At 36.5% G+C, this 18,010-nt stretch overlaps 2 protein-coding genes across 4 annotated transcripts in view; both read right to left on the bottom strand.

The window, feature by feature from the left end:
• Positions 1-8,659, bottom strand: part of slco5a1b (solute carrier organic anion transporter family member 5A1b) — a 51,269-nt gene extending 42,610 nt beyond the window's left edge. The window contains exons 1-2 of the mRNA XM_049476812.1: positions 8,372-8,659; positions 764-814 (exon numbers count right to left, since the gene is read on the bottom strand). Of these exons, the coding sequence (XP_049332769.1) occupies positions 764-814; positions 8,372-8,447 (127 nt within the window). The 5' untranslated portion in view covers positions 8,448-8,659. The remainder of the gene's footprint in view (positions 1-763; positions 815-8,371) is intronic.
• Positions 8,660-12,449: 3,790 nt separating this feature from the next.
• The window catches only part of esyt2a (extended synaptotagmin-like protein 2a), a 76,685-nt gene continuing 71,124 nt past the window's right edge, over positions 12,450-18,010 (bottom strand). For all 3 annotated transcript variants that reach the window (XM_007232166.4, XM_007232169.4, XM_007232168.4), the window contains 4 exons: positions 17,610-17,741; positions 17,338-17,443; positions 15,490-15,539; positions 12,450-15,354 (listed from right to left, as the gene is read on the bottom strand). In XM_007232166.4, coding sequence (XP_007232228.3) covers positions 15,312-15,354; positions 15,490-15,539; positions 17,338-17,443; positions 17,610-17,741 — 331 coding nt within the window. In that variant the 3' untranslated portion in view covers positions 12,450-15,311. The remainder of the gene's footprint in view (positions 15,355-15,489; positions 15,540-17,337; positions 17,444-17,609; positions 17,742-18,010) is intronic.

The following is an 18,010-nucleotide window of genomic DNA, read 5'->3' on the forward strand; positions in this document are numbered from 1 at the left end:
GTTCCGGACGGGAATAAAATCAAAGAGGACCCCCCATAAAAGAGAAAATTTCCCCAGGACCACCAGAGAAACTAATCCCATCTGGATAGGGCTAAAGTCTGCTTTTCACAACACATGTTTGTGGAAGTATATAATGGCATGAATAAAGAAGATTTCTGAGAAGACAAGCTGTTCATAAGGCTGAATAAGTTACAAAATCATCTCTAAAGATTTTAGACTCCACCAATTCACAGTTAGACAGATTGCATATAAATGGAGGAAATTAAAGACCACTGTTACCCTCACCAGGAGTGATCCACCAACAAAGACCATGCCAAGAGCAAGGTGTGCAACAGTGTGCAAGCTCACAAATTAGCCCAAGGGAACTTCTAAGCAACTGAAGGCCTCTCTCACATTGGCTTATGTTAATGTTAATGAGAACATCTTCAGGAGAACACTGAAAAGCAATGGTGTGCATGGCAGGGTTGCAAGGAAAAAGCCAATTCTCCCCAAAAAGACCATTGCTGGTAGTCTGTACACCAGATACTGAAATCAAAGATACATTAAATTTTGTCACTCACAGATATGTAATTACTGGATCACAATGGATCATTTTCCTCAATAAATAAATGACCAAGACCAATATTTGTATATGATTTGATTGATTTGGTTCTCCTTACCTGCATTTATAACTAAATACAGTGACTTGTAATTAAATATTTTCTTTGTTCTTTTAAGTTTCTTGGTTTTTATTTGTTTATATGGGCAAAGGGACATGTCTTACCATTGAGACAAATCTCGTAGTTCATGCACAGGTCCTGCTCGAACAGGCAACCTACAGAAGACAGAGAGAGAGAGAGAGAGAATGATGATTAGAATAGCATTGGTGAGTACATTTCTAATTAGTATGATTAGAATTGCAATGCTGAGGTAAATGTATGATTAGAATAGCACTACTGAGGTACATTTATGATTATAATAGCACTGCAGATGTAAATGTATGATTCGAATAGCATTGCTGAGGTAAATGTATGATTAGAATAGCACTCCTGAGGTAAATTTGCAACATGAACAGCCTGCTGAGGTAAATTTATGATTAGAGTAGCACTGTTGAGGTAACTTTATTATTAGAGCAGCACTGTTGGGGTACATTAATGATTAGAACAGTACTGCTAAGGTAAAATAGTGATTAGGCAGAGAACTGCCTAGTTAAATGTATGGTTAGAATAGCACTGCTGAGGTAACTTTCTTATTAAAGCAGCACCGTAAATTCATGATTAGAGCATTGCTGAGGTAAAGTTGCAACGTGAACAGCACTGCTGAGGTAAATTCATGATATGTATAGCACTACTGAGGTAAATATATAATTAGCAGAGCACCGCTGAGGTAAATTCACGATAAAACAGCACTGCTGAGGTAAATTTGTAATTGGAATAGCTCTGCTGAGGTAAATTTATGAATAGAATAGCACTGCTTAGGTAAATTCATGATAAAACAGCACTGCTGAGATAAATTTGTAATTGAAATAGCACTGCTGAGACAATTCTATAAATAGAGTAGCTCTGCTGAGGTAAATTTATGAATAGAATAGCTCTGCTGAGGTAAATTAATATATTATCTAACAGTTTTATCTGTTCTACTGTCAGTCTACAACACTCCTAATGGTCACTGTGTGACACTGGACTGTATTTCCATCTGATGCAGGAGGTGGAAGATGGATTGAGCCGGAAATGGAGACAGGTTGGTGTGTGGAGTTAGAAAAGAGAGGTGTGTGCGCTCGTTTAGTCATGTCTGAGTGGGAGGTGAGAGTGAAGGATCCGTCCTCATATCCACATGTCTGAGGAGTGGGAAGTGAGAGAGAGCGAGAGATGTATCTGTGCTTGTTTGGAAATGTCTGAGGAGGTGGAGGAAAAGGTGCTGGATCTGCACTCGTCTAATTATGTCTGAAGGAACTGGTGGACTGAGTGAGTCAAACCGCTTTCAGTCACAATTCTGACATATTTACAGACACACACACACACACACACACACACACACACTTACTGTGGGAAAACGTTATAAATATAATTTGATGAGAATAGATTTCAAATATCACAATATATACAGCTCTAGAAAAATTAAGAGACCAATTTAGTGTCTGAATCAGTTTCTCTGATTTTGCTATTTATATGTTTATGTTTGAGTAAAATGAACATTGTTGTTTTTTTATAAACTACAGACAGCATTTCTCCCAAATTTCAAAGAAAAATGTTGTCATTAAGAGCATTTATTTGCAGAAAATGAGAAATGCCTGAAATAACAAAAAAAAATGAAGAGCTTTCAGACCTCAAATAATGCAAAGAAAACAAGTTTATATTTATAAAGTTTTAAGAGTTCAGAAATCAATATTTGGTGGAATAACCCTGGTTTTAATAACTGCACACCAGTCTTACACACTGCTTTTGAATAACTTTATGCCTTTACTCCTGGTGCAAAACATTAAGCAGTTCAGTTTGGTTTGATGGCTTGTGATCATCCAGCTTCCTTTTAATTATATTTCAGAGCTTTTCAATTTGGTAAAATAAAAAAAATCTTTTTTTCCAGATCTGTATATATATATATTGCAGAAAAAACATTGCAGTGCCATTTTCTTCTAATACTGACAGCCTTAATGTGTTTTTTTAAATCATATTCCAGTGTTTCTTTAGATCTGTGCTCTTTTTACTTTGAACAGTGCAAAACACACAAATTCCATATAACTATAACATTATGAAGAATGCTATATGCACTGAATGTAGGTTAAACCGGGATAGCACTGAAGCTGCTGCTGGTGGAATAGTCATTTACAAATCAAACACGTTTTATCACATGAAATGATTGAAAAACTGTATTTTTAACTCCACTATAAACTTACAGACATTAATAAACATATTAATGACACATTCAGGACACGTCTGAACGGACATGTTTCTGACAGTCAGTTCTGATATGAAATCTGAGTGATATGAAGGTCAGACATCAGCCAGATATCTGTATGAATAAAAGATGCTAAGACCTGTTGCTATGATACGGCTGATTGACAGGCTAACCTTTCTCTGAGATGATGAAATGACTCTCCTCAGCCACCTGCACCTCCCCCCTCCAGCAACACACACTTACACACACACACACACACACACACACATGCACACACACTTATGTACTATTAGATGACCCAAAACCTCCCCATACCAATGTTGTGTTCTTCATTCAGAGGCACGACACAAACAGCACTAATTATGGACACTAGAGCAGCCAATAGACCTGATTTAGGCCTAGATTAGACTGAGAAACAAAGCTTAGTTTAGCTAGATAATAATAAATTGTAGCAAAAGTCTTTCATCTCTGTTTACTTTAGTCAAACAAAGGCCGTGGGAAGATGATGCACAGTCTATAGATTACAAGTATGAGAAAATATTGGTATATTAAAGTATTGTTATTATATATATATATAGTTTTGCAATACTGATTGTATTGATTTTTGATATTTTCATGCAAAGATTGGTCCCAGACTGTGGTTTATGTAGTGTTGCACACTAGATAGCCAACTGTTCTGACTGGATAAAGGTTAACATTTCTTTTATTAAGTTTTATAAATATGATATTTATGCAATGACAATTTTCCTAAAATTGTACATAAACAAGGGAGGTAAATCTCTTTTTGCTTTCAGTATTGCATTATATTGTGTTATATTGACTCATAACCCCTGTGTCGGGATTAGGGCTGCACAATATATCGTTTAAGTGTCGTCATCACAATGTGTGCATGCGCAATAGTCACATCGCAGGAAGTGCGATGTTACTTAAGGCACTGAAACTAAATACGTCATGTTGAAATGTTTTGATTCTTGACACAAGAAGTAGATACACAGCACTGTCTCTGTTTCTGTGTGAGTGACAGGCTGCTGCTGCCTGAAAAGCGCACATGGTTGGACACACGTGTAGCTGTGCACTTCAGTCCAGCACAGTTTCGCGCATATATTTTCAGTTACAGCTGAATCACGCTTTTAATTCCAGAAAAAAGCCATTTTAATTCTTGATTAAAGGGCCGATTACTGTTGTTTTTCTTGGGTTTTGTGTGCTTGACGCTGAAAAATATATAGTTGAAAAAAGAACATTTGCAATGTAATTGTTTTTTAATATTGTGCAGCTCTAGTTGGGATACACATCGTATTGTCCAGTTATTTCCAATACACAGCCTACTTTTCCTACTGTAAATTAATCCCTTATAGTTCCAACTCTAAGAAGTAAACATCTAAAAAGTTTTAGACTTATTTTATGGTAACGCCCCAAAATGTTAACTGTTAACTGCTAACTGTTTCTGATTGTTAAATATTTGACACATTTTAGGTCTCACTGCTTAAAAATAGTTTTTTATGCTGTTGTGTCCTGCCTTGTCAAATTTAATAAACAAAATAAATGAAATTAAATTAAATGTTTCGCACATTGTAATCCACATTTCCCTGAGTGATATTTTGGTGATGTTGTGTTGTTTCACTGTACTTACATATTTACAAACGATATACACAATCAGAGACTGTACCATGTTGCCTAATTTACATGGGTCTCTAACTTTTGTATTTTATAGTGTATTTTTATAGCATGGTAAGTATATAAATAAAGTCATATAAATAGTGAATACACTTGATTAATTCTGTCAGTCTGCCTGCTCTGGACTCAAATTCCCAGCATGCATTCACACCGGACTTCCCTGACTCTGCTGATCACGTGATGCTGCGGCGTTCCCACTCCCCCAGTTACTGATTGTTTCCACCTGGCTTGTCTAGTATAAATACCCTCACTTTGCTCTGTTCTCTGTCAAGTATTAAATCTAGTTATCCTAGCTCTTTTCTTTCTCCCTTTCTTTTTTGCATTTTGCTACCTCTCAATTTTTTACTCTCAATTTTTGTTTATTTCCGTTGCCTATTATCTGTGTATTTTTGACTACTCTTTGTCTTAGCCCTCTCTATGCTGGATTTATCAAGTATGACCCTGTTTTGCCTGACTATGCACTGGTATGTTGTGTATATTTGCTGTCTTACAGTTACTGACCCTGCCTGTCCCTTACTACTCCTGTAAAACTAGCCCCTTTGTTATTAAACTGTTTGTTTGGTATCAGTGAGTGTCTGTTGTGTGTCTGGTCAGTGTGACAAATTCATTTTACACCTAATTTGGTATTAAATGTACTTAAGCAACAATGGGGGACAGCCCCATCCACCCTCTGAGAAAGAGCATGGCCAATTGTGCTCTCTCGGACTTCAGCTGCTGATGGAGAAGCAACAGATATATTGAACCCAATATCATTTAGCATAATACATTGTTAGGACATTATTAAAATAGTGATCATAACTGTTGGATCATTGGCATTTTAAATTGAAATATAGAGGTGGGAATCCCAGGACATCTATGATATGATATTATTACAATACTCTTCTCATGATTACGATAATATCAAGATACTGTGATTCTGTGATACTCGATAAACTATACTGCAAGACATTTCTCTGCAGTACTCTCTCTCACGCCATCTGTGTTACTGAAGAGGATAAAATGATACTACCTTAAAAATATCACAAGCAAATACCAGGAATTAACCACTGTTATCCACTGTTAACATGCTAGAACTACACTATACTGGAATCTTTTCAAACTGTGTAGCATGAGCTTATGAAGTATCGCTAAAATGAAATTGATACCACATCTATATTGTTAATGTATTGCAAAGAAAATGTATTGCAATATATTGTCACACCTCTAAGGCAATATAAAACATAGCACAAAAAGTAAGGAAATGTGTGTGTGGTAGATTTGGTATTTCTTGTTGTAACAATGTTTCTTGGTAATAAATCTTGAAAACTGATGGAAAGACTAAAGATTTTTATTTTAAATGTTGCCAGATTTGTAAGGAACATGCATTTGTAGGATGAGCAGCAGAGCCGAGTATGTGGGTTGCACCCATGAAAAATAAGCCAAATTTTTTCTGCCAATGCCAAACAGCTTATCTGCCATTGACTCATTTGGTGTTCGTCTCATTGGAGTGACGCCCACTTTGTGTCCTGTCTCTTACATCCCCTGTTATATGGAATTTTGACTTCAACAGACTACTGTGATGTGTCCTGTGACGTCAATTTATTGCACAGTAGCATTAGCCTAATTGTAGCATTATTCTAATTATGATTCTTAAACTATCTCTTAATTCAGAGTATCCAGTGATGTTCAGAAGTAAAAGTGTACACAGAGTAAAATGTACACGGTTTCAGAACAATATATTTATTTACCACAGAATGGGATAAAGAGGCCCTTCTGCCCATTGAGAAACTCAGCTTAGACACGGAACCCCAAATATGGGCATATGAGCACTACAGAATGATGCACGACTGCATTGATCTATTTGAATATAGCTTGAAGTTGGTCCTGTCCAAATCATCTCCAAACCATCACTGATTGGTGGAAACTTCACACTAGACCTCAAGCAGTTTGGACTGTGTGTCTCTCCACTCTTCCTCCAGACTCCGATCCCTTAATTTCTAAATTAAATGCTTTAAAATTTACTGATGGTTTCACATTTTTAAACGAATTACTGAAATAAAGTAATTTTTCAATGATATAAAAAAATTGAGATTCACTAGTATATGTAAGTTTCGCAATGCAATTTTGTTTTCAATATATCATGCAACCCTCCCAGGCCTTTATGTAATGACTAGGATGAAGAGCTACTGAAAGCTTTATTGCCAAGAAACATTGTTACAACAACAAATAAAATATTGTACCAAACACAAATAAAAGAAAAAATATTTTATTACGTTTTGTGCTATGTTCATTTATCGCAGAACAACAAAACAATATAAAAATGTATATATAAATATCTCAATGCCATTTTTTTTCCAAGATTTATTGCCAAGAAGCATTGATTCAACAACCAAAAAAAGTATATTTTTTTCCCAATATATTGTGCAATGCTATCAGGCCCTTTTGTAATGACTAAGACGAAGAGCAACAGAGAGCTTTATTGTAAAGTGTGCCATATTGTACTTGTATGCTTTAATAAAATTAAATGTTCATTTTGTTGCAGTCACGTATTCTTGAAATCATTTTTTTAATTCAGTGTTTTGTCATATCGACAAGAGAAACGTTATCGCAAAAATGCCATGAAATTTGATGATATTGTTTATATGTACAGTTTCTGAATCCCTTTCTCTGTTTTTGCTGTTTATAGGTAAATGTTTGAGTAAAAGGAACATTGTTTTTTTAGTCTATAAACTACAGACAACATTTCTCCCAAATTCCAAATAACAATATTGTCATTTAGAGCATTTATTTGCAGAAAATGAGAAATGGATGAAAAAACAAAAAAAGGTGCAGAGCTTTCAGACCTCAAATAATGCAAAGAAAACAAGTTCATATTCATAAAGTTTTTTAGTTCAGTTCATAACCCTGGTTTTTAATCACAGTTTTCATGCATCTTGACATGTTCTCCTCCACCAGTCTTACACACTGCTTTTGGATCACTTTATGCCGCTCCTGGTGCTAAAAATTCAAGCAGTTCAGTTTGGTTTGATGTCTTGTGATTATTCATCTTTCTCTTGATTATATCGCAGAGGTTTTCAAATTGGTAAAATCAAAGAATCTCATCATTTTTAAATGGTCTCTTTTTTCCAGAGCAGCATATATATAAATATCTCAATGCCAGTTTTCCCCCAATATATCGTGCAACCCTACCAGACCAGGCCCTTATGTAATGAAGCTAATGACGAAGAGCTACTGATGGATGTAGTTAGTTGTTAACTAGCTAGCATTAGTGATGCTACTATTGCTACTACTACTATTACTTCTAACCTACTGCATCTCTAAAACAGGGGAAACACAGGCAGCAGTGTTTTAGTACACTTTTAGTCTACCTACTCCAGTCCACCTCGAGTCTTTTTTATTATTTATATATTATTTATATATATATATATTTTTTTTTTTTTAAATGTGTTTTATATGTTTAAAAAACAGTCTGAGAGCTGAGAGGGATTGATTTGTGTCTGTATTTATTTAAGTAAAAAAACATACTGGTTTATTTCTGTATTAATTAGAGCTGTTTACTAGAATAATCCATATGTTTAGCAAAGGTGGCAAATCCAGGTACGGAAAACGAAAAATCCGCTCCGTGGTTTCGTTCCACCCGCCTCCACCTGGCTGAGCTGCAGCCGCGCCACCCAGGCGGGTGGAACGAAACCACGGAGCGGATTTTTCGCTTTCATTAGATTCTATAGCTTATATTAAAACTACCCTCAACCACCAACAAACACACACACACTCGTATATAAAAATACACCATACACACACACACACACACACACACCACACACACACACTGTAGTCCACTTACCAAATCTCCGCTCCGCCGCCGCGTTAAGCGCAAAAACACACAGCAGCAGCCAACGCGCCCCCATCCCGCCTCTCATTCAGCCATCAGCCGCTATAATTAACTAACAATCATCCATTTCTTCCCCTTTTCCTCTCGTTTTCCTGCCTTTCCCTTCCCTTGGTGGGTGATGGAGAGATGGAGGACGCTGTGGAAGAGAGATAGACAGAGAGAGGGAGGGATAGGAGGAGAGAGAGAGAGTAGGAGGAGGAGGAGGAATAGATAGACGTATAGTGCGTGTAGTGCGTATAGAGCGCACAGTGCTGGCCGCAGTGCTCGTGCGCGAATGGGCGTCCCACCTCGCTTTGACGTCACGCGCTCGTCTCCCTCTTTCTTCCTCTCTATTTCTCTGTTTTTCTTTCTCTCTCCTCGTTTTGCTCCTTTTCTCGTGTGTAGAATTGGAACAAGAGAAGCGTGTAAGAATAACATGAAGAGATAGAGAAGTCCAGCTGGATCCATCTGATTTACAGAATGAGTACTGTCTGTACTATGAGTCAGAGATTGGATGGATGGATGGATGGATGGATGGATGGATGGATGGATAGATAGATAGATAGATAGATAGATAGATAGATAGATAGATAGATAGATAGATAGATAGATAGATAGATAGATAGATAGATAGAACAGCAGCTGGAAAAGTCCAGCTGCATCTATCTGTCTAGCAAGAGAACACAGTGAACCATGGGTAGCCTAAATAATTATTGTAGGCCTACTATGTCTCAGGGTGGGAGAGAGGGGTGGATGAATGAATGAATGAATGAATGGATAGATAGATAGAACATGGACTAGTCTAGCTGGATCTATCTGTTTAGAAAATGGATCCAGTAGAGTATTACAGACATGAACGATTACTGTAGGCTTACTATGTCTCAGGGATGGATGTATGGATGGATGGATAGCGTGAATAATTATTAAAGTCACCCTATATCTCAGGGAGGGAGGGATGGATAGATGGATGAATGAATGAATGAATGGGTGGATAGATAGAACATGGATTAGTCCAGCTGGGTCGATCTGGCTAGAAAGTAGACACAGTGAAATATTGGTTTCTCCCACTCCCAAAGGATAATGCTTGTGCGCATATACTGCTGCCCTCTCAAAAGCTTGCTTTGAAAAAACACAAGTAAAGAAGTCCGGCCTCGAATGATTACTGAAGGCCTACAATGGATGGGTGGGTGGGTTGATAGATAGATAGATCTATAAAACAGAACATGGAGTACAGCTGGATCAATCAGGTGAAGTGTTGGCTCAGTGGTTGTGTGTAGTGGTTTCATATCCGGGTTTGGTTGGCCACCACTGTTGGGTCCTTGAGCATGGCTCTTAACCCTCACTGCTCCATGGGTGCTGCTGCGATAGCTGCCCACCACTCTGGGCACATGTGCACACTGTGTCTCTGAGTGTGCACCCACTGGTCTGTGTGTGTGTGTGTGTGTGTGTGTGTGTTCACAAGTATGGTGTATATGGCGATCTTCTTTTAGTCAGTCTGACAATGCTCCACCACTGTAGTGTTTTTTTTGCAGCACACAGCTTCTTCCATTTAAATCACTCTCACTGACTTGACACAGGAAAATACACATTTTAACCAATTTTGATTTTTTTTTCTCGTGGTGTATTGGATTAATAAAATGTTCCATAAATTAAAAAACATGAATAAATAATTGAAAATTCCAAATCTGACTAGCAGTTGTCACATGTATAGAGTACCAGCATGGGTGGAATATTATTATTTGATTTGTACCCTCCTCCTTTTCGCAGAACGTACATTTTTTGTTAGTGTTTTATAAGCATGTGCTGTTGTTGTCATTTTTGTCATTCATACAGATGAAGGCCTACAGCGTATAAATGGTTCAGGCTAAATTTGGGCTCGCCCATAGGGGGCCAGTGTGGGTTTTATACCGGCATGGTAAGGTTTTGGCTGCCCAACGGATATCCTAGGTGGGATTATAAGAGGAAAAAACACTGGCCCAGTTTTATATGATTTAAGCAAGAATTCCAACATGTAGTTTTGTTTCATTGGAAACCTACATTGAGCCTGTTTGAAGACTGGCTACATTGCTCACAATTAGCCCACAGGATCAATGTGTGCTGGAGTTGTTAGGCAGAAGTTGGAATACATGGTAGTCAAATTTTAAGCTTAAGGAAAAAATATCCACAGCTCGTTTTCTGATACCTCGAGGAACCTGAAGCCTTTTGGAATGATGTGTGTAAAGAGAAACTTCACATCATAGCCTACTATACATCCCACCAGCAGGGGGAACCAAAAGTTAAGAATTAAAGCTGCTCTGCCATACTGTCCTCAGCTTCATGCACAAAAAACACATCAACACTGTGATTTTATCAAAACTGAATAATGTATAGATATGCTGCTGCTGTCAGCAGTCTACCTGTATCACACAAACTGCTTTTAACATTCCAGTCTCAAGTATACATCTGTCAATCATCAGAATCTGAGATCTGGCTCAGACCTGGCCACTCCAAATAGTAGATTTAGTTTTTGTTCAGGCATTCTGTTGTGGACTTGCTCCAATGTTTTGAGTCATTGTCCTGTGGCATAACCCAACTTCTACACAGTTTCAGCTGATGTACAGTAAATCTCACATTATCCTGTAGATTTTTTTGGGAGAATTCATCTTTCCCTTAATGATTATAAACTGGACCAAAAGACAAACTATCCTGAACTTCATCCACAGAAACACAAAAAGAAACTTCCACATAAAACACAAGGCTTTCTTGGGAATGATCTTTGAAAAAAAAAAACTATAGACTAAATATATTTTAATTGACACGTCTTATGTGGATGAATATCACAAAAGAATCCATCGTAACTCAGTTTAATACCTTTATTTCTTACAAATATTTAAAGCTGAAATATATTAAACATGATTCCAGACATTGTGTGGCTTTGAGAACAAATGTTATGTCAAATTTATATCAACTGTTTATTAATTATTAGATTTACAATTAGTTTGACTTTCATTTTGTAATGCTAACAGACGAAAAACAAGCAGGAGTGGTTTGAATGTAAGGGTATATGTAAGTTCACTGAGGAAAACTGTACAAAGTAGGAGAAAGCAATTCAGTAATTTGGTTAAAAATGTGAAACTCATAAAGATATATTAAACACAGAGTGATCTATTCATTTATTTCTTCTATTGTTGATAATTATGGCTTACAGACAATAAAAATCCTTTTTATTTCATTTTCATTTCATTTTAAAGTCTTCTGGAAACAGTTGTCAGCAGATGACATGTCTCTCCAAACCATCACTGATTGGTGGAAACTTCACACTAGACCTCAAGCAGTTTGGACTGTGTTTCTCTCCACTCTTCCTCCAGACTCTGCTTCCTTAATTTACAAATGAAATGTAAAATTTACTGATGATCAGTGATGGTTTGGAGAGACATGCTGATCATCTGCTGGTGTTGATCCACTGTGTTTTATTATCAAGTCTAAAGTCAGTGCAGTTTTGTTTTCCCACAAAATCTTACAGCTCTTCATGCTTCCCTCTGCTGACAACTTTTATGGAGATGCGGATTTCATTTTCGAGCAGGACTTGGCACACTGCCCACACTGCCAAAAGTACCAATTGGTCTTATATAATATTCTGATTTTCTGAAACACTGATTTTTGGGTTTTCATTGGCTGTAAGCCGTAATCATCATCAACAATAAAATAAAAGCTTAAAATAGATCACTCTGTGTGTGAAACATCTATATAATATGAGTCACATTTTCAACTGAATTACTGAAATAAATTGCTTCTGCTTTTCAACGATCTTATAATTTGAGATGCATTAGTATGCTTCATCGACAATAAAACAGGCAAGTGGTCAGGCCAAGGAAGTGTTGCAATATGGCATAGAACCCAAACTACCTTGCAGAGGAAATATATGATACCAATACAAGCTAATAATAAATATTTGCAGAAATATGAGGTTTTGCAGTAATCTGAGGTGTGTTATTGATTTTGTATTGGAGTGTATTGTGGTATTATGAAATGTGAAGAGTGACATAAGAAGAAAATACAGGAAGACACTTGATTCGCTGCATAGAGCATACATTTATTATTTAAAACAGTAGGCAAAAACTCTCACTTTCTCTCTCTCTCTCTTTCACACACACACACACACACACACACACACACATTAAGCCCAGTGCACTTTGCTGCTGTGCTCCAATATAAGTTTGGTAAATGCAATGAGTGATTCTCTGAAACAGCTGTGTATATATATATGGAGGTGTTATCGTCGCATAGCCAGGCCTCTAGTGAAAGCATCCAGCCGGCTACAGACTGAAGAGGAATTTGTACTTCTCTGTATCTGTTCTCACTGTGATCTGAGTAAAACATTGACCAACTATTAACATTTGGCTTTTATCTCAATTTAAAACCATAAACATTGACTTGCATAGACACAATAATATTGAAAATTAGGGTACATTCACACAGCAGGTAAAAGTGTCCAAAATATAATCTTTTTTATTGAAAAAAGTATTGTGTGGGGTGGCAGTGTGAACAACAATACACACTGAAACTGAATTCAATATGTGGTTTTAAAATCGGACACAGATCTGATTTGTAATGATGCAAATTTTTCCTACTTTTACTTTAAGGAGAAGAAAAAACTTGCCCAGAGGATAAGGGAAAATGGACGACAGAGGTGAGTAAGGTTTTCAGTGGCAAGATAAAGGTAACAGACATCAAACATTTGGACTAATGTCTCTGTTTAACCCCTTAACATGCCTTTTCCTGTATACTGGCTACAGGTGTAAGTGACACAAAACCCTTTTTTCTTCAGTAAAATTATTTATGTACACTCTGAAAATTCGAGGGATTTGAAATCTCTTACAGGACACTTGGAGAAGCTGCCTGTTTTCTCTCTTCTTCACTTAATAATTCCAGATCAGTAACAGGAGTCAACACAAATTCAAAGTTTAAAAATAGATGAAAAAACAAGACAAACATAAAATTTAAGGTTTGGAGGACATAAACTGTTTTATTTCTATTCAGGAAAATATTGATTTTAAAATGAAGTTCAGGAAAAAGCCAATTTATTCATTATATTTAGAAATTAGCAGTTTTACTTAAATATATATATATTTATATTTTCTATTACAATTACAATTATGCTTGTTCCTTATCAAACATGAAAGCTTTTTATGTAATGTTTGAATACAAATCCTCAACCTGGCCTGTTAAGGGGTTAAACTCATTTAGTAGGCACAAAAAAAAAAACGATTTTAAAAACAAAATTTTAAGAAATGGAGGACAAATAAAATTTGTTTAAGCTAATCCTCGGTAATAAGTACAGTTGTTAGACGCTGGAACTCCTTGATAGCTCAAGCGATTGTATTCTGAGTAGGATGAAACCGAAACTTCACATGAAGCGTTGCTTTTTTCGAGAGCATGAGCTTTAGTTTAGAAGAACTGTTCAGGATATTGGTCAAATTAAAAAGATGACACTGTGTGAAAAGCCTAAAGTAACCATCAGATTTTATGAGAAAATCAGATTAGGGCTACTTTTACCTGCTGTGTGATTCCATAGACAGTCATATAGAAGTGCCATTGGAAGGAAAAGGTTGAAATTTGTAGGCATCTCTGATCGGGAAAAGTGTATCAGATGGCAACAAACACCACTGACAGAAGTTTTATCATTTCTTTTTTTTTTTTTTTTTAATTTTGGAGCTCATCTGACACACCTACCCTGGCCTAAGGCACAGGAAATATATATATATCTATATATATATATAGACACACATACACACATACACACACAGACACTCATACATACATATACATACATACAGCTTAAAGGCAAGCTTGTCATTTTGCATAATTATTAATAACAATATAATAAACAAATCCCTTACTGATAAAGATAATAAAAACAGGATGAAACAAGTGAGCTTGGCTGCAGTAAGAAGTACTGAGGAGAGTTTAGTCCACAGGTGCTTAAAGGGAAAGCAGGATCTGCTTCATTAGAGATAAAAGGACTGAGGTTTGGTCTCATATCTACAATAGCAATATACCTTCAGCATTAACAAAGGCCTTTACAGGTGCTCTGCTCCTACGGGATCCTAAGGCGAACATAAGGTATATGATACATGTATGTTTATGCAGCAGTAAGACTCATATATATGCTTAATATGAGCTTAATAACATGAGAAGGATTGTGGTGTGTGTATATATATATATATGGTAAATATCAAAATATACAGAACCATGAGTATAACATAACATAATACAGGTGAACATCCCCAAACACACACACACACACACACACAACAAAGTGCAAACTATCAGATAACAGATAGATTTTTTTTTTGTACATTTTTGGTTTAAGACAATACACTCTCATGGCTGCCTGCACATGTACACTTGGCTTCGACTGTTACCATTATGAATTTATATTTTGTACGTTTGGTTTATATTAAGTCGTTTTATTTATTTTGATTTAAAAAGCAAAACTGGGGTGATTAGGGGTCCAAGCACTCAGTGCTGGACATAGTTTAAATACAGACCTGTCCTAATATTTGCATATACTTCTCTAACCCTGCTCTAACCTAAAACTGCTACTGTTTTACTCTCTGACTCGCTCACTCACTCAATAAACAAACAGATTAACAAATAATCCATCGTCTGAACCCATAAAAGTTCAATTTTCCTTTTTCTATTGCACAAATTAACCCCACACGCCCACGAGCAACCTAAACAAATATGCAAAAACATTCATTTCTTGCTCTGCAGGTCTCCTCAATAAAAACTTCCCCATTAAAAAAAAAAAGGTCATATATTACATGTACAGAACGCGCCCCCCGCTAAAAACAGAACACTTCAATACGGCTGACGCTCTCATGCACAGAGCTGTAGTTTCTGAAGGCGGGGTCGTGATCGTCTCTTCTGATTAAATCAACGTTTTCCTCAATCCGTCTGCACTCAGATCGTACCTACCAAAACACAACACAAACACACAAACACACAGTAAAACACTGTTACACTCTTCAGTTAACACAAAAAACAGAGGATTTTAAATGTTCTGAAGTTTTCAATATGAACGAAATGCAGAATGATTCATTTCTTACCATTGGGTCCAGCCCTTTGATATGTCATCTGAAGTCAAATCCACCAGCACCTAAAAAATGAACACAAACACAATATGAAACACACTGAATAGACTGGCTAATTAAGGGTAGCTACTGCACATGGCAAGTTATTATAAATGTACAAATGTGTGAAAAGTATTTACATTCATTACTCTGTAGGTAGAAGTATAGGGTTTACTAGGGTTTAACATTCTTCTGTAGACATTTTTACTCTTTAAGTAAAAGTGTACTGAAAAAAGTACTGGTTTCAGAACTACTTAAAGTATAAAAGTAAAAGAAAAAGATAGATTAGGCCAATCCACAGGGTCCTATAGTGCACTAACACCCCATTTTTCTAAAAGCCCTAATAACAATGTAACCATATATATATATTTTTTTACACTATAAGGCGCACCTAAAATCCTTTAAAATTGTCAGGGCATCTTATGAAGTTTACCAGTCAGCACTACCTCTTTCATTGTTCAGAGGTGAGTATATCAGACTGTAGCCTGCTGCTAACCCCGGCTAGCACTGCTGGAGCAGCGTTAGCATTAGCCGTTAACCGCGCTAGCTGTATTTCTGTTCAGAGGTGAGTATTATCGGCCTGTAGCCTGCTGCTAATGCCGGCTACCCCTGCTGGAGCAGCATTAGCCGCTAACAGCGCTAGCAAGTATTATCGGCCTGATTCACTCTATCAGGATGGAGAGATTTATCTGGATAAAGGTTTTATTGAACGATGAGAAGCCGGAATGAAAACGAGCTGAAATTAAATAAGAGTAACGAGGCTATTTTTATAAAGTAGGGAGCAGAAAGTTCTGATAATTGTGTGAAAATAAAGGAACACCATAGTATAATAATTGGTGTAGTGTTGTGTAAGAGATACAGTTTTCACAGCATCTGTTACTGACTGATGTTCATCACAGAACGCCAGTAGGCTTTCATATCCTGGCAGTGTCAGAGTGTAATGATGTAGCTACAGCACAGGTGGTGGCATTTATACTCTTCATATCGATATCGAAATAATATTTTATCAACCTAAATTAAGAAATACATTGTGATATACATTTTTGTGATATACTCCAGCACTGATGTGTATTGAGAAGGACAAACTACAGGAGTTGGCATCCGAGGGGCATGTGACCGCAGTGGAGGACACTGAGCTACGAGATTAAAACTCTTGCACTTAGTTTTTCTTTTTATTTCATTTAATTTTGGATGGTTGAAATTTCAGCTCAGTGAAGCACTTTAAGCACCAACACTCTTTCAGTACTTTACATTGCTTGTGGAATTATTTCAAACACAGAATGAACGTTAATCATTTATAAGTAAATATTGCCTATATGAACAGCAATAAAGTGTTAAATGTGATACAGTCAAACATTTTGTTAGTCTAGAGCCCTGTTATATATATATATATATATATATATATATATATATATATATCAGTAGAATAGCACTGTACTGAAATACATGTATTGTGCTTTGTTCGTCTTAATTTTTTGTGTTAATATCCAATCAATAATTTTGCAATAGCTATGTCATTTATTCAGTTGTGAACAAATTTAATTAAAACATGTTAAAAACATTAATTGGCCTCCAACCAAATGTTTAATTTTGTTCACTTTTGGACAAAAATTATTTTGGTGCATTTTCGAAAATTAAACAATGATTTTAATAAAAGAAAAAAGCTCCTGAAGCTGTTAAAGTCAATGAGCAGCAATTAGTGCCCCAACAAAAAGTAGGTGTCTCTGAGTCAAGTTTGTTTTACAGTAATTCTGGGTAGAAATACTGTTTTACAGTATTGCACTACAGATTTGGACAAACTAGAATGATATTCCCCACTCTTACCTTGCCAAGAAATCCTTTGTGTTTGGACAGAATTCCTCCTCCATTCTTCACGGCCACGTCCAGAGTCCTCCTGTGCAGCTCAACCAGAGACACACTGAATTCAAACCTGCACACAGAAAACTCTCAGCATTAATTTACTGTATAGAAAAATCAGTCGAACCACTAAAGAGCACGATGCTGAGTATTTATATAACCTCAAGAAAATCAAGAAACTACAGTAAAATAAATATGAGAAACAGGAGAAGAGAGGAAAAAGCAGAGAGGGGACTAACGTTTCGTCGTAGGTCGGGTTGAGGTTTTTCTTCATTGTGCGAGTTTTTCTACGTCCAGACCGGCGCTTATCCGGCAGCAGATACAGACGCACGTACGGGTCAGAACCACTCTCTGATAGAGCGATCAGATTCCTGTGAAAACAAACACACATTAACCTGGATCTAATGCACCTGTTTTTATTGTTGGAATTAAAAAGAGCACAGCAACGTTACAAATACACCCATTTATTATGATAAGATATACTATACATCTCCCAATGCCCCAGTGTCAAACACTGACTATAAAAAAAAAAGTGAAACTTGGGTTGATTTATGTTACAATATGCTTTTGAATAATCCAGCATTTTTTATTCCAGACAACTAAAAAAGCTGCTTGATCATCTACAATTACATACAATATC

Source organism: Astyanax mexicanus, chromosome 4 (assembly GCF_023375975.1).
Source record: "Astyanax mexicanus isolate ESR-SI-001 chromosome 4, AstMex3_surface, whole genome shotgun sequence".
In the NCBI taxonomy this organism is placed as follows: Eukaryota; Metazoa; Chordata; class Actinopteri; order Characiformes; family Acestrorhamphidae; genus Astyanax; species Astyanax mexicanus.